The sequence below is a fragment of the Heteronotia binoei genome, chromosome 6 (assembly GCF_032191835.1).
Source record: "Heteronotia binoei isolate CCM8104 ecotype False Entrance Well chromosome 6, APGP_CSIRO_Hbin_v1, whole genome shotgun sequence".
Taxonomy (NCBI): Eukaryota; Metazoa; Chordata; class Lepidosauria; order Squamata; family Gekkonidae; genus Heteronotia; species Heteronotia binoei.
Genome location: NC_083228.1, coordinates 113,019,396 through 113,044,055, shown reverse-complemented (window position 1 = coordinate 113,044,055; position 24,660 = coordinate 113,019,396). Strand labels below are relative to the sequence as shown.

At 41.7% G+C, this 24,660-nt stretch overlaps 1 protein-coding gene across 1 annotated transcript in view; it reads right to left on the bottom strand.

Annotated features, from left to right (window-relative positions):
* The window catches only part of LEKR1 (leucine, glutamate and lysine rich 1), a 104,826-nt gene that overhangs the window by 23,516 nt on the left and 56,650 nt on the right, over window positions 1-24,660 (bottom strand). Inside the window, exons 7-10 of the mRNA XM_060242378.1 lie at window positions 19,397-19,478; window positions 7,234-7,311; window positions 6,279-6,482; window positions 1,018-1,099 (exon numbers count right to left, since the gene is read on the bottom strand). Of these exons, the coding sequence (XP_060098361.1) occupies window positions 1,018-1,099; window positions 6,279-6,482; window positions 7,234-7,311; window positions 19,397-19,478 (446 nt within the window). The remainder of the gene's footprint in view (window positions 1-1,017; window positions 1,100-6,278; window positions 6,483-7,233; window positions 7,312-19,396; window positions 19,479-24,660) is intronic.

Genomic DNA, 24,660 nt, shown 5'->3' with positions numbered 1-24,660 from the left:
TTGCCTGGAAGGCAGCTTTAACTTCGGCTGACTGGAGACTGCCAACCTGAAACTTCCTCCGAGGGATACCTCCTCTCCTGGGTGTGGGTTTAAAGTGAAGATGGAGATTGCAGCGTACAAGACGATGATCCGTATGACATTCTGCACTGGGCATTACTCGGGTGTGTAAGACAAAAAGTAACTAACATTAAAGTAACTAACATTAAAATAGTTGAAATCATTAACATCAAAGTATTTAACATATGTCATAACCTTTCTCCTTTTTCTATCTAGACATGTCAGAACAACTGATCTCAGCTTTGGTGTTTGTACATGGGTGGTGAGTCCAAGCTTTTTATACAGGGTAAGTGGTTGCCATCATACTATTTTTAAAGAGATTCCTTGATTATTTAGCCTCACCCACGATATGAGAAGAACAGCAGCAGTCATTCTGACTTATTTCCCCTGTTGCTATCACAGATTATATTTAATAGCATAATTTATGGGATGGGAAAGAACCTGCTTGTTTCTCAGGTACATTTCCTGGAAGCAGGTCTATTAAAAATCTTGTTAATGAACAGACTCATTAACTAGATATGAGGACCAATTAAAGATGTGTTACAATTCCAGGTTTCACTTTTACCAAAATTGATGTATACCTGTTTGGAAACCATCACTGAAAAAAATTTATTGTGTATTTTTTTATCTTGATGAGACTTGTTCCATTTATTGTTTTTTTAAAATAGTGCTTAGGGGTTATTTTTAAAATTGCTTTAACTTGTTTTGTGAAATGTTTAATGTTTAACATCATTTACTGTCCTAAGAGTCTGTCCTGTCCTGTGCGTAGCACCACATGCCCAGGATAAATTGTCACAAATAAATATTCTCTGGTTGACTGACCTTAATTTTGTACAAAGAATTCTAAAGCATTGTGGAACAGAAGCTATTAAGAAACTGCTGCCGGATGCATATGCCTGACTACTGACTGAAGCAAAAGAAAACAAATAAACATAGTGATGACTGGAAATTCATTATTACCTTTTCCTGCCAGTTCTTTTCCTTCATCACCTTCTGCCTTAATGTTTCCTGTAGCTGTTTCATTCTGTTCTGATGGGACTCCCTAAACATAACAAATATTGATGAACAACATATAACCAATACATATTTTATTCAAGGGGGAAGGAACTACCAGTGAGAAGTGAACTACATCTGTGGTTCTCAAACTTTAAAAACCTATGCGAATACATTTTGATGTAGGATTTCATGGATCCCATGACCCCTCTATTTCTCCCTTTCCAGTGCCTCACCACACACACACACACACACACACACCCCACAACTGGAGGGGCCACCTGTTCCTTCACCCTTCTTTCTTCACCAATCTGGCATTTGTCCAGCTGTAAGGCAAAGTGTGTCCTCCTCACCTACCTCCCAGCCCTTTTCAAAGCACACATGGCAAGTCACACACGCCCCATGTTGGTTACCTCAGCCATTGTCCTGTGCATTTCAAGCAGATCCCTCCTCTCCACTCATACTAGCAAGTCAGTGGGTGACAACCTGCAGCCCCTGTGGAGTTTCCTCATGGACACTCAACTGTCTGCATACTTATTTATTTATAAGTTAAACTTTTAGACTGCCCTCCCCTGTAAATGTAAGGCTCAGGGAAGTGAACAACAATAAAGCATCCATAAATTAATAAAAACACTTCCAAAAAGTAAAATAATACACAACATTTCCAGATGGCGCTAAAAGACCCCAGTTTGAGAAAAAATGTCCTAAATTATGAGATTTCTCCTTTATCTTGCAATTCACCTACAGTACATGCTGTGAGCAGTGACTCAAGAAAGCTCATGCCATACCACGAATTTTGTTAGTCTTCAGGATGCTACTGGACTGATTTTCTTTTTTCTGCTGCTATAGACAAAAATGGCTACCCATCTTGATCTATCTCCATGAAAGTAACCCTCTGCTAGGTACTGCATGCTCCACGTTACACTAGTATTGCAAACATGTAGTTTTCTGTATGGATAACTTTCACTTGTTTGTGAAGATTTTCAGTTCATGATTGAATAAAAACTTGTGCAACAAATAAAAACAGAAATAATGATTAGCATTGGATACAGGTCAAGTGTGGTAATTTTCTTGCATTTTAAAATTAGGACCTATAACATATTCATTATATTTTGTTTGAAGGAAGATATGACAACTGCCATTCAGAACCAGGAATAATCAAGGCACAGGAGGGAGAACTGCCTTTTGCCCTGGGCCTGAAGCTCAAATTGAGATGCGTGATACATTTTTGGCATTGGTAAATTTTGCACCTTGACATTCTTTTTTGATGCCTTATTTCATTTAACCATGTTGTTGCTTCGACTTTTATTACAGCTGGAGACCTCAAAAAGCTGGACACGGTCCAAGCCTCTCTGGACATCTCAGAAGGTCAGCAGTTTAGTGCATACAGAAGTAGTCACGTGATGGTTCTGGCATGTGTCAAAACTGCAGAACTGATTCAAATCTTACTTTGGCTGTGAAATCATGATAGCCTTATGCAGTCTACTCTTTCTGCTCAGCCCCTCCCCCCAATGTACTATTTATGAATCATAATACTGACCTATGTTTCAGGCTGTTGTAGGAATTACTGACATAATGTGAAATGTCTTGAAGCCCCATGCAAATGCTAAGTGTTATTTAAGTCAAGGGTTTGCCAAGCTCAGTCCTGTCTGGGCACCTGATCATTTGATTGTGGAACTACAGCATGTGCTCAGAGAGAAATTTGTACCATGGATCATGGACACTGTAGGACAGACTGATGCTTTTCATCTTGACCTCAGTATTACTGTGTGGCCCTTCTGGCATGGTGTGTTCTAAGCAAAGGCAGGGAATTCCAACCACTAGAGTACCCCAATCAGATAGAGAGGAAAGGACAATGCGTGCAGAAGGTCAGTTGTGTGGCTGAGCCTACAAAGCACAACCCACAGGACAGAATTTTACCCACTACACCAAGCTACCACACCCAGATGCAACTGAGCCCTGATTTCAACATCTTTATGCTTCCTACTTCAATGTGTTCACAAGGCATGCAGGCCAGGTGCCAACATGCCCAACCCCAATTAGTTCAAAGTAAGTAGTAATTTGAATACAATTTATCTCTCCTACTAATACCTCACAGGGGCCATCTGTCATGTCAGGAAGAAGGAAATGTTTATTGTTTAGAAGCGGGAGCAAGCATTCTGTGACCTGCAGAGCTTTCTGGGTGTGTTACTCTGGAGGAGGTTTCCCCTGATGTAAAGGAAACAGGCAAGATTTGTGAATATTTGGTCTAACAAAATACCATTAAGAACATAAGAAGAGCACTGCTGGATCAGACAAGTGGTCCATCTAATCCAGCCTCCTGTTTCACACAGTGGCCAAAAAGTTCCTCTGGAAGACCAACAACAGGACATAGAGGCTGAGGCCTTCTCCTGATGTTGCCTCTTGGCACTATAATTCAAAGGTTTATGGCCTCTGACCGTGGAGATTTCCTTTAGTTCCTATAGCTAGTAGCCACTGATAGACTCTTCTTCCATGAATCTGTCTAATCCCTTTTTAAAGCTGTCTATGCCTGTAGCTTGAAACAATGGAAAAATGCAGCTGTGATTCAAAGAGACACAGGAAGGGATGTCAATCCCTTAATGCACAGGACCATAGAGAGAACAAGGCAAGTGTTGTTTCCATCTACCTATCTTTTTATCCTGTCCTTCCTCCATACATACATAGTCTTCCCTTCCTCCATTTAAAATCTCACAACAGCCCTGTAAATCAGGTTAAGCTGAGAGAGAATGTCTGGCACAAAGTGACCGAGTGACTTTAATGAAAGAGTGAGGATTTAAACAGGAGTCAGCACTCTAACCACTACCCAGCAGCTACATTCCTTCAGACGACATATTCAGGGGGGAAAATGATACAAGCAAAGGGAGAGAAGGAAGGAGTGCATTGGCTCCACCTCCAGCTCTTCACTGAACACGCTGGTCCCATTTCCCTCTTCCCTCCAAGTGCCAAAGTACATAGAATGTGAGCACAGTGCCTTTGTGTGTGGTTCTGTCCTGATCACAGGGACATGTATACAGTTGGTATGTAGGTGGAGCTATGCTCATGTTCTGGTAATCCTGCGTAGGCAGGGCTTTTTTTGTAGCAGGAACTCCTTTGCATATTAGGCCACACACCCCTGATGTAGCCAATCCTCCAAGAGCTTACAGTAGGCCCTGTAGGAAGAGCTCTTGGAGGACTGGCTACATCAAGAGGGTGTAGCCAAATATGCAAAGGAGTTCCTGTTAAAAAAAAAAAAAGCCCTGTGTGTAGGTGAGTGAGAGGGCCAGCACAACTGTTGACACACCTTCTCTTCATGGTTTCTCTGGATATGTCATCCAAAGAGGGTTCTGTTACTTAAAGCCTTGACAGCACCAGAAGGGATGATATTGGATTCATATCCCACCCTATTCGCTGAATCTCAGAGCGGTCACAATCTCCTTTAACCTCCCCTCCCCCACAACAGACACCCTGAGAGGTGGGTAGGGCTGAGAGAGCTCTTACAGCAGCTGATGCTATGGTCTGGTCCTAGTGTTAACAGTTTTCCCCAGAAGAATACATGCTGCACTGGAATGCATAATCTACCTGGAGCCTTCCACATAAGTATTCTTCTGTGAAGGAAAAAAATGGTTCTGTTGAAATCAGTCTTGCAGATGAATATCTGAAGAATGTTAATTGCTTTCTGCATGTAGCACACCACATATTTCATTCAGAAAAAATTCCTAATGGCCTCAGTGTGAGAAAAATTAAGGCCCAGTTATCTCTGCGCAGAGGCTGCTTGTGGATGTGGAAGCTTCAATACACCCAAGGGAGTTCCCATACCTGCCACAGCAATATTAGGGACAACCCTTCATGCACATCCACACTACATCAACACAATCTCCCCAACAGGGGGACAATAACTTTCAAATAGATAGCATGGCGTAACATTGCAACACCTGAGGCCTCACCTAAATTATATTGCTTATTATTCACTTGCAGCAACAGAACTTCATATGACCAAAACAGAGGCACCTGCAGTCTTGTGTGTAAATAGGTGGGGGTAGCCGTGTTGGTCTAAAGCAGCAAAATGAAGCTTGAGTCCACTGGCAACTTTAACAACCAATGAAGTTTAATTCTTCTGGGTATAATTAAGTGTGCATGCACACAAAAGCTTATACCCAGAATTAAACTCTGTTGGTCTTAAAGGTGCCGCTGGACTAAAACTTTGTTCTTAAAATGTTATTTTAAATGTTATTTTACCACTTACCAGGAAGTAACAGCAAGCTCCCCTCGCAGGATAGCATGCTTAGAACAGATAGAGGGGGGGGGGGAATTGTATAAACTGTAGGGGGTTTTGGAACAAAATAGATTAACACAATTGTCAAAACAGGTCAGTGTATAGGACAGGACAGAACTAACAGAATGTTACTGGCTCACTGTTCAAGTTGTAAAGTAGAAGCCCCTAGTTATCTCACGTTAGTCATGAACTTGCTTTAGGTAAGAAACTATCTCATGTTCTGGCATGCCCCTCAGCCGCATGGGAACAAAAGTATTGACCCACCTGATAGGGCTGTCACGAGCAGCCAATAAGGTGGAGAAAAGCAACACCAAGGAGACGGGGCTGTTCATCCTTGCTGGTGGCACTTGAATAGGGGGGTGGTACAGGACTCACTATGATGCTACAGCTACAAATGGCTCACAGTGCTTACTGCAGCTGCCATTGCAGGCTTTGGTGGCCATTTCACCAAACAATGGGCTTAACAAAATTCTCCTTTCCTCTGCTGTCTTCCAGCAACATTGGCTGGGAAGGATGCCTCTCCCTAGATTTTGATTCAGGAGTGATAGCACTTCCGTCTGCCCCACCGCACTGGCCCTACTGCAGATTGCTGCAAAGGTAATCTACTTAAAGCATTCTGAACATTTAAAGGCTTGCTGCTACTGATTCCATCCATCAAGATTTCAGCCAGTTACAGTTAAATTTGTGTGGAACTTAGCTAGCTTTCTCTAAATCCTGCTGCTCTCGTTACTATTATATTGTTAAATATAGTTTCTTTCTTATGTTAAAATATCACTCTTTTCACTGTGCAGTCATACACTGTGCTGCACAATGATTTATTCCAGGTGTAAAGAACCACAAAAAAGTCAACTTGCAGGGGACTTTCAGTTTGATGACACTCAGTCTGTCAGAAAGAAAATCCTGGGCAGAACATCCTGTCCTGTCATGCTATGCATGGCAAGTCATTTCTGATTACCTTTCTTGCTTAAGCATTACCACTTCTTCCTCTCGCTGCCTGAGATGATTCTTAATTGTTTCCAGTTCACTCTCCAAGTGGCTGGTTCTTTTTCTCAGACCCTCTTCTTCCCTTTCTTTCTCAACCACTTTTTCCTGTAAACGTTTGCATACTTTTTGGCAGGCAAATAAGGACTGCTCTTGCTCTTTCAGAGTATTAGTAAATCTAAAGGGGGGGGGGGGGGGAGAAAGAAAGAAAACCAGCTGTCATAAGTGAAACATCTAGAAACATACATCAAATGTATTTTCATACCGGCCTTCCAGTAAATAGGAACATTATGCAAAGAGTATGTCTGAATTTAAACAATGTAGTTTCATCCATGTGAACTGAAGTACGATACAGATGAAGTATATGAAAGGGTAATAGGAACAAATCAGGATATAGTCATTATTGTGATATTTTATACAGTCTTTGTGGGGGGGGGGGGAATTGAGGGGTGAATCCTGTATACTTTGAACACAGGTGTCCTTGTGGAATGGAAATTTTCTGCTTCTCCCTTCCCTCTACAATCCGCTGTGCTCCTTCAAATCTTGTTCCTAGGGGTTGGTGGAACCTCAGATACAGGATGAGAGGCCAAGAGGGAAATATGCAGCATTGGGGGGAGGGGGAATCTTGAAGGGCATGGGATCCACCCCTTAAGCATTTTACAAAAGTCAAAAATAAAAGACAGACCTTGCCTGCAGGCTTGCAATCTATAAAAGACAGAATTTTTTTTTTAAAGGAAGATGACACAATAAAAGCAGGAGTTGATGTGGGAATTTTAAAAGAAAATCCAGAAAAATGACACAAACACAAGAACAAGGGGAAACAATGATCAAGAGAGTAAGCAAAACAGCTGTTTAAGAAGGATACTGTGTTCAAAATTTTAACAGTATTGTTGCATTTGTCTCCAATCATAACCAAAAGAATCTTGTACCGAGATTCTGATCTTCTAATATCAGATTGCAGTTTTTGGAGTTCACTTTGATAGTCCTGGCCTTCTTTTGATGCCTTTCTAGAAAATAAAAATTTCACATTACCAAGTTTTCTGCTTATAAAATCACTATAAACTTCTCATATAGTGACAAAACTTCCTGGAAAGGCAGCATAAAAAAAATTTCTAAATGAATACACTTCCATTTGGCAAAATTTTAATGCACTCCAGAAGAGTTTCTGTTTTATGCTGCAGCAACAAAATATCACAGTGCGTTTCAGTGCACTTTTTTTTCCTATTAAGGTTTAAAAGAGGAATGTTAAAAAGCTGTACTTGTTTTTTTCTTGGTATCTGCAACTAGAATGCATACCTTGTTCAATTTTTGGGGTGGACCCCAATGTGATTGCAGTTAAACTGTTAGGTTCCGTTGTCTGAGTAAATATATAATGACAAAAGGCTACTATGCATTCAATAATGCTTTTAAATGAACTTGTACTTTATGAATCACAACAGCATCTGCATGCATTTGAAAAACAGTAATATGCATGTGAGACATTAACAGCATATGCATGTGAGGTATTATTTATTCATTGTACACAAGGTATGTTTTCTTATTTATTATCCTGAGTCATTTAATGAGGCGGCGGCAGCGGCTGTTCTGCAGCTTTTAGTCTGGCTGAACAGTAGACAGTGCAGGGCCAACAACCTGACACAGTATAAGAAAGCTTTATGTGTTTGTATAGTTTGAAGTTGCTGGTGTACCTGTCTAGAATGACCCCATTTGCCAACAGAGTTAGCAGTTAATCTGTGCACATGGGAATTCACTTGGATGCACAATGAGCTTTCAGTCCTTGACAGAACAATTGGTGGATTCTTATTTATTTTGATTTTAACCCTGCTCTACAATGGTAAATTGGCTCTCAGAGGAGCTCACAGATATCAGAGTTCAACAGAAATTATGGTCAAAGTCCCATACAAAATGTTTCTTGTGGAGTGAATTCTCAATTGTGCTGGATCCAGATATCATCAAGGGATACATGGCTATTCCACCACCAGTGGCCTTAGCAGTGGCACATGGTTTGGAAGAAAGAGGTCCTCTTCTCCCAGAAATGCTCTCAGATCTCTGGTGACATGTGTTGAGCTGCAGGGTTTTTTTTCTTTATCCTTCTCACTCATGGGAATTTACCAGTATCCTTTCATTAAGTCTAAGGTGGAGATCCACCAACCCCCTGCTAATCAGTCTATCAGATCATCAACTGGGGCATTGGGTGTGCATCATACTTCAAAATGTTATTAAGTTGACGGCAGTCAATAAAGAATGGTTTGGTTACAGCTGGTACCAGAATCCTATAGAGATCAGGTGCTCTGGATGGTCCATTACTTGTCTCTGGTGGGGCACTTGGCAGCCACTAAGACCTGGAGACATGTGGTGAGGAATTTCTACTGGCCTAGTGTTTGGGCTCAAGGAGACCAGTACAGCAGGTTGTGCCCTGAGTATCAAATGGTGCAATTAAAAGGGTTTTCAAACCAGGGCCTCCCTGCCCTGACACCAATAATAGCAATGTCATTTGAGCAGATTGGGATCAACCTTGTGAATCCACTCAACTGCTCAACAAGGGGTCACATTCACATATTGGTGATGGTGGATTATGTCACAAGGTATCCAAAGGCTATATCCCTGTACAGCACTGTGCATTGCTGTTTACCACCTGCAAGCTAACAGACAAGTGGAACAATTTAACTCGTCTGGTTTGAGAACGCAAACAGGAGAATGCTGCCACAGGCTTCTAGACTCTCCTACTAGCTCAAACTGCCATATCTCCTCTACCTCCTATTCAATGGCAGCCAGGGTTGGCACACCATATGCATCAACTTCCCAGTCTCCAAACTATAGCAAAAAACCCCTGACATTAAAAAGGGTTCTCATACATGAAGAGGTTGGGAACCACTGTTCCTAGAGCATGTCTTCCTCCATCATATTGACTTTCAAAACATATATGGGGGAGAGGGCAAAGAATCTGCATAGTGCTCTTTTCTGAATTTTCTTTGGGGGTTTTTTGCCATCAAGTTGCAGCCAACTTATGGCAACCTCATAAGGTTTCAAGGCAAGAGATGTTCAGAGATGTTCTGCCATTGCCTGCCTTTGTGCAGCAACTCTAGACTCCTCAGTGTTCTCCCATCCATGTACTAACCAGTGATGTCTCTGCTTAGCTTCTGAGATCTGACAAGATCAGGCTAGCTTGGACAATCTAGGTGACTGCCTTTTCTGCATGGACTATTATAAATCAGGGTGGTTCAGACTCACTCACTGTCTTAAAAACTGTAACCAGAACTGGCATCCTTTTTTGACAGATCAGGCACGATAAGAACTGAATGTCAAACCTCTCATCAAGAAAATCATAACATCAGGCTATGCGATGATTCCCCCCGCCCCAAAAAAATATTTGGGTCCTTATACTGTCAATAATCTAAGTTGTAGATTTTGTATTAATGGACAGAACTCTACTCTGAAGAGAGAAAAAACCCTCTGAGATTATTTCAGGTCATTCACTTGCAAAAAGTCCCCCCTGTTAATGTTTGACATATAATGTTCTTGATCTGTGCAAATGTGTCAAATGAAAGGTGCAAAGTGTTACCCAAATGGCCTACCTGTGTGTGACCCCCTTGTGAGTTAAGAGCACACACACTTGTATCTGGGTAAAACGAAATCAGAGACCACTGCACACATATACTAAAGTCTAGAATTTTGGTAGCAGCGTTTCAGTGTGGGAATGGGAACGTTCCCAGAATTAAAGCAGGCAGATAACAGAATCAGAGTCTAAACCTTTACTTTGAAATTATAGGTCAAGAGGAGCAGGAGGCACTCAAAGAGCTGCAGGCTGTCTCTCTCACACACATACACAGTAAACTTTAGCCCCAGACAATGTAACATGAAAGCAATAAAAGCAAACAATAAGGGGAGCTAAATGAAAACACACAAGCCTACCCATCATGGTGAGGGGTTCCTGGGTGGAAGGACAGTGAAGAAGGAAGAAGCAAGGCAGAGATTGAGGCCAGCTCCAGATTTCTGAGGGCCCTGTGTTCAAACCACACAGAGAAAGTAGTGAGGAAGTCCAAAGTTCAGGATGGGGGGAGCTGAGGGTATATTTACACTGTAAAAATGATGGAAGGTAAGCTGCAAGTGGGTTTCAAAGGCAGGACTGGCATGGAGCCAACAAGCTGAAATCTTACTGGCAAATTTGATTCTGTCAGGTGGGAAAAACTATAGATGCAAAAGTGATGCACCAAAGGCTGGGGGTGAGCAACTGGAATGAATCAGGCACTGGCTGGTCAAGAGGGCAGACCAAGAACTAGGTGTGAACTGATGGTCATATCCAGGGGAAACCATAGGCTTAAGGTGTGAGTGACTGCTGACTAGATCCTTCCATACATTAAGAGTGTGTTTTCATAGCTGATCATTGAGACATTACCAGGATTTTTGAGTGGGGAAGGGGCTAATTCACTGAACTCCCACATAGAACTATTCAGGCTGTTTTTTGGCATTACATCAGCAATCCTTGTCATACGCTCCAATATCCATTTCCTCACCCCTTTCCTGGTGGGCTCCAAACCATTCTCTTTCTCAGCGAATCACAGCTGTACATCCAAACCTGCAAGCTATAATTTGTGCCTAGTTTAGGCACCCTAGAATCAGAAACCGCAACCACACAAGCCCAAAGCTCATTCACAGAATGCCTAACTCTAGTTTGGATCTGTATCTGAACCATGTCCAGTGTAAGAACCTTTCCAGTGTAAAAGAAAAACAACAACGGAGAACAATGGAGAAGCAAAAGAAAAGAAAAAGAAAGCATACCCATTAGTGGTTTTTTTCAAGCAACTCACAGTAAGACAGCTTCACATGCTCATGTGTCTTCAGTCCAGAATACATTCACTTCCCACTGAAAACATGTTGTGCCCATGAACCTACACAGTTTATCTCTGAAGACAAACTGAACCAGGAAGCACATGGGCAAGAGGGAGAAGGGAACCACAGTCCAAGGGCAGCTCAGACTGTACCTGAGGAACAACTTGCTTCAGACTGAAAAGCTAGGTCTGAATCACCACTTTGATAGGTTTGAGTGGGACCATATTAGCTCCTTCTGTCACTTGATCCTTGACAAATTGGTAGTGAACGATCTACAGGTCCTTGGATCTTTTTGCCAAGCAGGGAGAAAAGCAGATGGCAGACAATTTGGAGGGGGACAGTGGTCTGCAGATAAACTGTTAAGCAAGATTACAGCTTCCCATGGCTACTCTTCTGAAAAAAGGAGTGCAGGAAAATTCAATGCACCTGCATATAGTTTGGATATTGCACACTAATTAATTTGGTGCTGAAACAGTAGAATTTTGGTGTAAACCTGCAGTCACCAATAATGTATTATGTCGACTGGTGGTTTTTTGTAAGTAGACAGAATTGTAAAACTTCCTTTCATCTGTTTCACTTCTTCCCATCTTAAGAAGTCAAAGATAATTAGTCAACTGTTCAATGATTTATTTGCATAATTATCATTAACTAACTGCCACAAGAAAGTAGAAACATTTGTTGAAGAATGTATGAAGACCTTCAAGCCTAAAGAATTTCTTTTGAAATTTGTCATGTCTAATGATTTTCACAATGGGCTGTCACTATGATTTATGTAACTGCTGAATTAAAGTATTACATTCAAAAGAACTTTGCATATGGCATATAAAACACGGGTTAATTTGCCAGTGTCGCTGATAGGTATTCCTTGGAAAAATGTGGATATTCTTTGTAACTGCACAAACACTCAAGAAGAAAATCCACAAAACTGTAACAGACATCATACAATGCAATTATAATTACAGACTAAAGGCACCTAATTCTAAGTATCAGAATTGATATCATAAAGTATGCTGCATGCTGAATTTCAACAGAGTCCAATAGCTAGCTATTCAAGTCCTATGAGGGTTGGTTCCAATCAGCTTTTCAGCTGGTGAAAAAGGAAAGATGAATCCCCTGTCAGTCACCAAAGAAGGCTATGCTGGGGATCAGATGACGGGACTTCTGTGAACAAAAGCCATGCGGGATGAGTTGGTGTAATAAGGAGGAGAATTGGATAAGGATTTGTTAAAACATCGTCCAGATCTGATCCACAGTCATACCATTGCTCCATCAAACTTGACCATGTTCATTTAATCATTTAAAATATTATATATCGCTTTTCCAATTCACTCAAAAGGTGTACTTCTTTAAGGTCTCAGGCAGAGAAAGGTACTTCCCAGTGCATGCCACCCAAGATTTTTTAACTGGAGGTATCAGTGCTTCATCATTACATAGACCCCTTTCAGAAAAAACCCCCAATGCAAACTCATTATTTGCAACTAGCAACATAGTTTTGAGAACATTGTCTTAGAGAAAGTATTTGGATACATTTGCTGTTAGGTACTCATCAGGACAGGTAGCCTTCCTTCCTGGCACCCAGCACATTCAATGCTTCATTCGAACTGCCCTCTGTCATACAGGCATAGGTGAGGAGTGGGGTAGGTTGCTGAAATATTGTGTGGCATGGCACACTTTTGGTATCAACTCACAATGGTTGCACGTGAAATCACTTAAGAAATCAGGGAAATGTATAAATGGATCAATCAAGGTAATTCTTAGTGTTCAACACTAGCGAGATAAATTGAAGTTACTCCTTGAGATTCAAACATCTTATAAGATATGAAAATTACTCATACTATAAAAAAACACACACACACACGTACACGGGAATGTTTAACTGTAGTGGCGTGAAGTGAAGTTATCAACAAGAACTGGAAATATTATCCTGAGCCTGGATTATAATTTCAAATTGCACGCATCCTTGGCTAGTTTTTGTTCTCTCCCATATTCCATATAATTAATTTTTTCTGTTCTGGCAGGTGGAAATCAGGAGATTCTAGTGGAAGAGAAGTTTTGGAATATGAAGCAGGAGGAAAGGAGAAATTTAGCACAGTATTCTGGGAAGACGCTTTCCAAACTGAGCCACCCCTTTGGATGATGACGATTCTTGTACGAAAGATCTGCTTAGCAGTAATCACTGGGGCCAACCAGAGGGGGAGCAGGCCTTCAGAGAGCACCATGCCGGAGAAGCACAGTCTGATACGGAGCAGCTGCCGCATCCTTCTGGCTGTGCATATTCAGTATCCAGGCTAGAAGATTCATTGGTTCAGATTTTTAGTTCTGTTTTTAATGTGAATAAAGGACTCCGTTCCAAAAAGAAAAATCTGACCTTTTAAAAAATGTATTGGTATGAGGGCCCATATTTAAAATGTTGGCGAGATGTGAGCTATGGGCCTGTTCACTCGTTAGCTAGAACTTCTTGATTTGAGCTATGGTGAGAGTGAAACTTGCGTTTACTTTAGCCAGAGAGTTGGCACCCCAAGTATTTGTCTGATGCTACTGAGTGACAATCAGCAGAGGAGGGGGTGGGGTGAGTACTCGGCAGGTATACAGCTGCATTTGTCACCAATGCCCAGTATGGGTGTGGCTTGTGATGTCACAAGCCCATACTAGATGCTGTTGGAGTCAGCTAGGAACCAGATAGCTACACTGACCAAAGCACTTACAACGGCCTTCACCATTACCCAGTGAAGCTTTCCCCTTGGCAGCTGAGCAACATCTTGTCCCACCTCACCATCCACTGGTCACTTAGGTACTCCTCCTACTCCCTTCACTGTGGGGAGAAATCACTGACTGAAACAGGAAATATTAATTTTATTTACTTCATTTATACCCTGTCCTCCCCAGGATCCAAAGGAGCTTATATCATTCGCTTCTCCATTTTATCCTCACAACAGCCCTGTGAGGCAGATAAGGCCGAGAGTGTGGCAGGGCAGGGGTTTGAAGTTCGGCCTCCCAGATCCTAGGCGGACACATTAACCACTACATAGCACTGCATTTAGTTGAACACGGAATGTCCTTGACTTTCTTGGGAAACGGGGCTGTGCCAGGGGAGGGAGGGAGATGTGATGTCAATATAGAGCATGCCTTCAGAAGCTGCCTTGTCTACTAGGGGAACAGATCTCTGAGGTCCAGAGATCTGTGAATTCTCAAAAGAACTCTAGGCCCCATCTTGAGGCTTGTAACCCTTGCCTCCAGCTGGGATTCTCAACTTTCAGATCCCAGTTGGCAGGGAAGAATCATAGAGTTAGAAAGGACCTCCAGGGTCATTTAGTCCAACCCCTTGCACAATTGTTATGTATTGCATCCAAGTCTTCGGGTATAACACAGCGAATGCTACAGAGGCGACCAGGGGAAACCCACTGGTCCCCGGATGTAGCTCGCTAATACGCTCCACCTATCAAGATCTGTGGCGGGAAGTTTAACTGGCCAGGATTGGACCTGGCCAGATGGAGGGTTGTTCCGGGGCATGTATATATTTGGGACCCGGACCACGTTTCACCCTCTTGTGATGTACCAGCTAATAAAGTATGTTGACTTCAACACGTCTCGTCACTGAGTACATTACAGCAATGCAGGAAACTCACAATTATCTTCCCCTAAATTCGCAGGATCTTCATTGCTGTCAGATGGCCATCTAGCCTCTGTTTAAAACCTCCAAGGAAGGAGAGCCCACCACCTGAGGAAGCCTGTTCCACTGAAGAACCACTCTAATGGTCAGGAAGTTCAGGAACAAATAAGCTCCAGTTTGCCAAAGTGCCTGCCATCATACATCATGGAAAACTGGAGCTTGTTTCAAGGTTTCCCAAGCAAAGAAACATTTAATGGCACTCTGCACATGAGGAGAAGGGAGCATGCAAACTGGGTTAATGTGTGCTATTGAAAAACAGAGAGGGCTGCATGGCCCACTGCTTATTGTTAAAGTATGAACTGTCTTTCATGTGTTTAAAACACGTTTGCAAATATAAACCTGATCTTTCTTGACATTATTATTTATAGGTGAAAGAACAAGGCAGATAAAGATCATGGGAATAGCCTGTCAAGTCCCCAGTCTTCCTTGGGGGGAGGGGGGTTAAAAGTTGGAAGGCAAGCTTTACCAGAGAGATCTGCTGCCTGACATTTTAAACTTCAGCAATGTATGTTCTCAGTATAATTCAAACCTAATATGTGATCATTTACTGTAGCAACCAAAAAACATTACATTTGCAGCATCTGTTATTTTCAGTATCACAGAAATAAAACAGTCACACAGTCTAAGGGTTCAAACGACAGTTCAGGCTGAAGACTTGGGAGAAATTTCTCATCGTTAAATCATAACATTACATTAACTTGGGTTGCTATTAATACACCTAGTCAATCATATTTGCATTCAAACTGAAACAGAAGATATTATTTTGCTAAATTAGTCCCAGATTGTATCCACATCTCAAAAGCACACTTGGAAATTCATCGCTGTATATTTACATACATGGCACACACTGCTCTTTTAATTTGCATTGCTGTTAAAATATTTGGAACGCGTAGCAACCAGTTATTTGCAGTTCTGATTTTTAAAATGTGAATGCAGGAATGGCAGTGTACATCCTACAAAAAGAGAACTTTCTTTAAGATTCAAGGAAGTCTATAAAAAGAATTTTATATATACATCTGTCTCACTTTTGAACTTACTGTGGTTGAAATCTACACCTTATGAAGGCACTGCAAGGAATCCCACCATGGGGATTTGAACCTGGGTCTCCCACATCTAAATATGACATTCTAGCCACTACACCAAACTTGGCCGGAATCCAGTGAGGCTTGCATGGGCACAGAGCCTTTCCATAGTATATGGAGAAAAGAGCAGCTGATTTCTCCTTATAGCAGGAGCTATTCATGGAATGCTGCTCTGGAGGGTTCTTTGCAATGGACTCTTCTGGGTTTGCAAAGGGCTGTGGTAGGAGGGAAGCAAAAACCCCCTATGAAAATCAGTAGGAGACAGATGACTGAACCAGATTTGGCCTGGCTAGGATGAGCATTGTGATTGTGATTTTCCACTGTGTTCACACAGCACTACCACTACCACCCAGATATCTCCAACAATATAGACAATATCCATCTGTAGTGTATAGGAGTAAGACCCTGTTGTGCAGGGCAAGTGGTCAGACATGTCTCACTCCTGCCAAACTGTGGTCTGTCCTGAGCCAGCCAAGCTGTCACAATGCTTTCTACAACCTTGCTCCATGACAGTCTTGTTGCATGTGACTATCTCAGATTTATGGGTTCTGCCTGGACTTTAGGTTGGTGCAGATGTTTTCAACATAGCATTTGAACCTCTGGTCTCTCTCTCTCAGCCCATCTGATTGTGCAGAATTTCCTGTTTTTTTGTAGCTGCTGGATATAAGACTACTGGCGGGGAGCGGTTTGCAGCTGTTCCTTATCGCTGCCGTGTCAGCCTCTTTGTACTGGAAAGCTGAATCCGGGCTGGGGCTTTTGTACTGGACCTTATGTGTCACTGCGTATCCCTTATGCTTCTGCCTGACAACTTCACCTATTTTTCTGCAGTGTCAAGTACCATGGCATACCCTTTGCTTGTTTGCGTCTCTCCACATCCATTCTCTCTTTGCATCTGGAAAGAGAGGGATACTGGAAAGTAGAATCTGGGTGATGCGCTAGTGTGGGGCATATGCTATTGGACAGCGCCTTGGGTTTGCTTATTTATATCTTGCTTTAGTCCCTGAATGGGGACCCAAAGCAACTTTTCACATAATTCCCGCTCCCCACTTAATCCTCACAACAATCAGGGTAGGTTAAACTGACGGATTGTGACAGGCCCAATCGGGGATTTGAACCTGGTCATCCCAGTCTGACATTCTAACCACTGGATCACACCAGCTCTCATGTTAGCTGCCTTGTGGGTATGACTGAGAAAAATCTAGATTTTCCCATCCCATAGCAGCTACTCAGGTTTGTAACAATTTAGGTTTGTGAAAGATCAGAGAAAAGTAAGAGAAACTTTGCAAGGTGCACAAATGCACTACAATACTGTGAGGGAGTAGGGAATAACCCCACTTACCAAAAGCATCATACCCAGAGCAGGTAATTTGTGTGGAAAAGGTCTTACTGTGGATGCCGCAGTGTTTTGTGTTTTCTAGTGCTCTGTAGTAAAAGTAGAACGGCCACACTAGGTCTCAGCTCTTATATTTCCCAGGCTCCTTACCTATGCTTTGTTAATGACCACTGCAATTTCCAGCTCATTATGTCACAGAAAACAATGGCATTCCCACCAGTGTCATAATGGCTGTCTTGATGCCTCAAGCATGTAATCCTCATCCTGAGTAGTTTTAATCTGAGCACACTGCACTTTCAAAACCAAGTACAATTGTCAAACCAAGAAGGTTTCATGTGAGGAGATAATTCATGAATTCATTTCCCTCACCAGTCAGCACAATCTTTTGTGAGGTCAGATCCCCAGCTACAAACTGCAGACTTAACAAAATACTGGAAGACTTATTACCTAACTGTCGCAAAAAAAACACCCCTTTATGAAAACATCTGTATCCCATCTCTCCCTTTTCGGTTCATGGTTGATTTCAATTTGTTATTTTAAAAGCCTAAATATGAAATAAAACCTTTCTTATCAACACTGTACATAAGACCCACCCATGCCTTCTCGCAATCATAAATGTACCTGGTGGTACTTCCAGATGTGCCATGGCCAGTATGTCTGATGTCTACTGATTGAGCAGCTGAGAGGTAGAAAAAGTTCTGGATTATATACTCTGTGTCCCTTAAACTTGTGGCTCCATCAACCCTTGTGTAGCTCTCCTCCAATCCTGACACTGACACCAGGAGACTACATACTCAGCACACTCAAGTCTGTCTTCTGACTGACAGGTTCAGCCCTCTTTTGGGCTCTCAGAGACTTGCCTTTCTGCTTGGCTTCTCTCTTGCTGCTTATTTCAGGTTAGAGCCAATACACATATACAGGCCTTGGATTCAGCGGGAGCTCACAGGAGCACAGCTCCTGAATCTTTCTAAGAGTTCCACCTCCTCCTTCCCACCTTGTCCATTGAATAGTAGGTGCAGTTGCATAGCAATACCTGGAAGAGCTCTACCACCTATTTTTCTGCAAAAACGACCCCTGCACATATATAATTTATACTCTGCATTACAATACATGAAAAGTATGGGTTAGATCCAGGCCTTGAATTCAGCAGGAGCTAACAGGAGTGCAGCTCCTAAACCTTTCTAAGGGTTTCCCCTCCTCCTCTTCACCTATCTTGTCCATTGAATAGAAGGTGCAGCTGCATAACAATCCCTGGATTAGGAGAGTGGGAAGCCAGTCAACCAGCAACCAGGAGCTTTGCCACACCCCCAGCAGCCCTCATTAACCTCTGGAGAAGCCTATGTCACCCTTTCTCCACTTATTATGTAATTTTGGGTGGTGGGTGGCTTGCTGGCCTTTTTACTGTGGGAAGGGGTGGCCAAGGAGAGCCCCAGGTGAGTGAGGCCTCACTCACCCAAGGCTCTCATTTCTTGCATTGGGTTGTTTTTGGCTGGTGGTGGGGCAGCATATGCTAGTGAGTTATGCTAATGACTATTTTTCCACCACCTATTTTTCTACAAAATGACCCCTGGTTAGATCGCATTGCAATTTACTGCTGGCAGTAAGATTTCCTTCTTTCTTGCCTCGCTCCTCCCACTGCAGCCCCAAATGCTGATACAGGGGGGAGGGGTTGGAGAACCTCAGCAACAGCATAAGGGGGGAGCTTGAGAAGGAGGCAAAAAAGTCAGTGAAAATCATCCCTCTTATGCCTGTGGATCTACTTGATGGGCTCCTTCCCTATGTGCCAGGATACAGCAAGAAAGGTGAATTTAACTTATATTGAAATCCACTAAAATGTTGTGATGTTATAAAAACACTTCCTCAATTTCCTTATGGGATAAAAGATTTTCAGTGTCTACTGTTCTACTCTTCTTATCATTTCTTTACCCATTCAAGAAGATTTCATGCATGTAAACTCTGGATGCAACATAATATACAATGTACTAATGGCAGCCCAAACATAATAAATTTTTTCCAATGGGTCATAAACTTTACAATAACAATCTCTGCTGCTCTCTCAAAGCAACAGCATGGATTTGAAGACTGTTATTAATTTATTCATTATATTTTGGAACGTAATTACAGAGGAATCAGTCGGAAAGAACTATACCTGATATGAATAAAATTAGATGTCTTACGTGAATAGCTCTTTATAATAGCCCATTTCAGCAGCTGCTTTCTGCAATTTGCGTTCCGTTGTCTCTACTTGACTTGTTAAATCTGCAACATAAAAATTACTATAATTATTAATTCAGTCCTGCTTCCCCCTCCCCCAAGGTAGCTCGCCAACAATACAGCAGATACACTTTTATAGTGTGATTTATATCTCAGTGATGGACTTCTTGAATTGCCCCTTTTCATGATCTGTAGTGAACATACTACAGATGTTAAAAAAACAAATCTGGTGAGATTTCACACTATTCAGATGAAAATTTTCCCTAAGAAAACACAAGCATATAATGTACTCTTGGTATGGATAACTACATTAAAAAAAATAACCAAACAACAGAAACAATAGGAATCAGCATTCCAATAGTGCTTACACAGTGAGTAATACATATGTTCTTAATTTAAAACCATGATTCCTTATTGTATATTTTGAACTGCTAGCCATGCACAGTGCTCCCAGGGGGAGGGGAAGCTGCAATTATGTGGCCAGTACACCCACGGCAGCTCACAAGGCTGTCACCCCACATGCAAGAGGTGGGAGATGGGTTTGAAGACTAACAATATAGTTAATCATAGCACACCACCAGGGATATATAAGCCCAGCCAAACAACACACCTCTTATGTATCAAGATGCACAGCAAGGGCTCCACACCACTCTGCTCCCATGTCTAGAAAACTAAGGACACACAAGTAGGGATCTATTGGTGAATGCCAGGTGCTCTTCTGAAAGCATTGGTAGGATAAGATCTAGGACAAACTAATCTATCATTACACTACACTCCCCAGTGAAGGCATCTAAATATGCAGGGGTCGTCTTGTAGAAAAATAGATGGTGGAGCTCCTCCAGGGATTGTTATGCAGCTGCACATATTATTAAATGGACAAGGAGGTGGAACTCTCAGGAGGAGGTGGAACTCTCAGAAAGGTTCAGGAGCTGCGCTCCTGTGAGCTCCCACTGAATCTGAGGCCTGTATGTATGCATGGGTCTCTTCCATCTCTGTCTATAGCTCCTCTGCTCCAGCCACCTCCATAAAAACACTTGCATCTGCCATACTTCCACTTTGACTGGTAAAACTTCGCTTCTTTGAATATATGCTCCAGAATTTTAAAACTGTTTGTATTCAAAATACTTTATCCTAATTTTCCTCCTCTCAGAACATTTTTCATATTGCTGTTCAGATAACAACATTGGAAACATCTGATGAGGACAAAAAAACCCTCCACAATCTAGTGTTATGTCAAAACTCTATTGTCAACAGCTATAACAGAACTGGTCACAATGACCCTTCTGTTACAAGCTAGGCATTGCAGATATATTAAAAATTCCACACAACTGAACCAAATGTTGAGATAACTTTAAGTGAACCTTTAACATTAAAAAAAACCCCAATGTTCTCAATAAATCTAATTTATGGAGAGAACTAAATTGTGTATAACAAATGAAAGAGCTATTACATCCAAAATGCTTCCATAGCAATTGCAATCAATACAATAACAAGGAGGGATCAATGGGTCAACAGAGGTTTGTGTGAGAAAAGGAACATTAGAGCAGAGGTCCCCAACGTGGTACCTGGGGGTGCAATGGCACCAACACCTTTCTGGTACCTGCTAAGTGTGTTTTTAAGTGAGTGGGGTCAGATAGGGCCTTTGCCCAGCAAGGTTTTTGATTGGCTGTGCAAATTTTTTTAATATTGCTTTGACAGCAGCTGTCATAACACAAAAATCTTCACTGTGTGACTGAAGGTAAGTTGAGAACCATTTTATGGCTGGCTCCACCTGTGTCAGAATTCCAAAGGTGCCATTGAGCTCAAAAAGATTGCAGATCCCTGCAAGAGAGAAACAAAGTTTGCAATATATATATATATATATATATATATATATATATAAGGTTGCCAGGCACCTCTATGAAAATTAATAACAAATTTCTAGATTAATCCTATACAGAAATACTCCACTCTAAATTCATTGATTTCAGTGAGTTTACACTGAAGTAACTCTGCTTAAGACTGCACTGTAAGTAAAATAAAATCTAAGGAACCGTCCTTCTTACAGATTTCACATGTGAAGCACTGGATACATGTGTCAGGCAATTTCAACACGGACTCTATAATATGTCTGAGCCAATTATTTCATAAATGAGCCCTATTTGGTGGAAAGTCTCCATCAGAATACCAGCTACTACTAAAAACATACTCAGCATGGACATTATCTGGCTGTTTGGACTCTGGTTTGTAATAAGAATAAGCCAGGAATAAGCCTGTCCTCTCCTCTTATAAGAATTGAGAATTCCTGGTTTTCAGAGACTTCAGTTTGTTGTGATGCCTGGAATGGGCAAAGCAATAAACTCTTGCTACAAACCTGGATTCTAAACCAGGGTTAAACTAGGCTTTGGAATTCTGGTTTGTAGTACACGAACAATATTAGAGTTTGCTGCTTCATCCAATCGAAAAATCACAACAGACTGCAGTTTCTTTTAACCTAGTTAGTCTTCACTCTTGGCATGGCACATGTTGGGGAGAGGGTGCCCAAGGTTTTCTAAATTCACCTTCACCAAATGAACCAGAGTTGGTTCATGATAACTGAATTTTGTATAACTGTATAATAAGGGTGATCTAGATGGTAAGCACTGAGCCCCATGGAACAGAGTGGTAAAGCTGCAGTACTGCAGTCCAAACTCTGCTCACGACCTGACTTTGATCCCGGCAGAAGATGGGTTCAGGTAGCCGGCTCGAGGTTGACTTAGCCTTCCATCCTTCCGAGGTTGGTAAAATGAGTACCCAGCTTGCTAGGGTAAAAGTGTAGATGACTGGGGAAGGCAACAGCAAACTACTCCATAAAAAGTCTGCCGTGAAAATGTTGTGAAAGCAATGTCACCCCAGAGTCGGAAACGACTGGTGCTTGTACAGGGGACTACCTTTACCTTTTAGATGGTAAGCACCCTCTCATATATGCCAACTTCTGAACCGAACTCCTGTCAAAAGGCAAAAAGTTCTTCAACATCTTACATACAAGCCATGATATATTGGTGAGCCCTGGTTTAAAGGACATCAACCAATTGGTTTGCCTGCTGAAAGTCAAGTTGTGTAGAATCTATTGTGTGCATGGGTGAGCAGCTTTAGAGCACAGGTCTAGGTCCAAGATAAGAATTTCCTCTGCCAGTCTATTCCTGATAGCAAGCTGAAACAAAATACACAAAATACCGCTCTTCCCTGCGGAGAGAGAAACTCAAATCATTCCCCTCCATCCGCTGTTTTGTCAGAACAAGCTATACAAACAGAGCACAGACTTTAAACAGAACACCTTTGAGAGGACATGTTAATGTTCTTTTGTCTCAACTTGTACTGTTCTTTGGAATCTAATCTTGCATGGTGCAAATATGATAATGATAAGTACAACATATGCAACGTAATGATTTTTTTTAAAAAAAACTACAATAAAATATATTGACTAAAGGAACAGAATAGAAAGGAAAGAGCTGTGCAGCCCAATCAGTGGCACTGATGCCAGTTATGTGCTCCAGAATTTTAAAATTCTTTGTATTCAGAATATTTTCTTTATCGCTATCCTACGTCTATTCTTCATCAGTGACAAAAACATGCCTTGCCAAAGCTCAGCCAGCACAGTGATTACATGGCCAACGTCCACCGATTACAGTGCAGTGTGCCACAGATGCCCTGTGAGTGGCATATGTGGACTTAGCCAATAGCTGTAGGATGATATGGTCACAGGTCTTTGACATCAGGCAGTCAGCATCCACATGCACAATATGCTGAGGGAGGGGAACAAAGAGAACACAGTTACCCACCACTACTGGAAGGAGCACCCTGGTATGACAAAAGCAGCCCTGGAGCTGCCCTGACCTGTACAGCCCAGGCAAGCCCGATCTCATCAGATCTCGGAAGCTAAGCAGCGTCAACTCTGGGAAGTGCTTGGATGGGAGACATCCTTGGAATACCAAGACCTGAGAGGCAGAGGCAGGCTTTATTTAGTCACCTCTCTGAATATCCTCCAGGACCCCAGTAGGGGTCAGTCATCAGCGGTCAACACGACTTCCAAGTGCACACACACACAAATAATGTTTAATGATCAGATGCTTCTATCTTTTAAATTCCTTTTAAACATAAACACTAAAAGATACACATTACTTTTCATAAATTAACATGAAAGAGATACAGGGCTGGGACTTCAAACATAGGATTAGCGTTCTATTGGAAAGCAACACTTTCATTAATAGCTGAAGGTGAAGGATATGGACAAAGTGCACATAAAAAGAAATAGTGCCATTTTCCCTTTCTGTTTTGTTCACATAACTTTGTTTTCTCTGAACAGTAACACTTTGCTCCCAATATAAGTGTTAGTCAGGAAAGAAAAGCCATGGTAGTCCTTGTGCCATTTGGTAACCACCTCCATAGAATAAAAAGATTTCTGCAAACACATTTTAGTTGCCCCAGAACTCCTGGAGGGAACAAATCACTCTGAATGTCAGACATACTTGTAAACAAAATCCGTAGATTTACAAGGGGGAAAACATAATTGTTCCATGACTAGTTGAAATGCATTCCTGCTCTTTAAAGTCTTGCTTGGGGAAAATGTGAATTCAATTTACTATTCTTTATTTATTTTTTGCTCCATGACTTGTCATAATGTGCTTCTGTTTATTGAAAGTAGGAGAGCACTCCGCACCTTCTTGGGGAAAATAGGAATGCAGTTTACTAATTTTCTGGTCATAATGACCTCTAGGAAGAGAAAGAAGATTAGGAGGGGGAAAACAAGCATTTTAAATCATGAATATTTTCAAATTACTGGTACTTCTCTGAGAACAAAGCATGAGTTTATTCATGTGCTGATTTAAAGGCCTAGCAGCCATAATACTACCCTGCCAGTTGATTAATACATTTGCCACTTTAGTGAAACAACTAATGCTAAGTCTGCATACAGAACTACATTGCGGCTTCATTAAAAACATCTCCCCATTTGGGGAGAAAGATAGCACAGAAATGTTTTAAATAAATAAACAAAAACAATTGCGTCAGTGGAATACCACAAGGAAGGGAGAACCTGTTGCATATGAGATGCAAACAGGTAATAAGACAGGGTGGGATGAATCTCAGGCAGTGCCAATTTCTCCATCATGACTTGAAAGAGAGATGGCAGAAGAGAATATGGCACAACAGAATGTTGGCACCACCATGGACACTGCAGCAGATGACAAAAAAAAGTTCTCCATAAAGT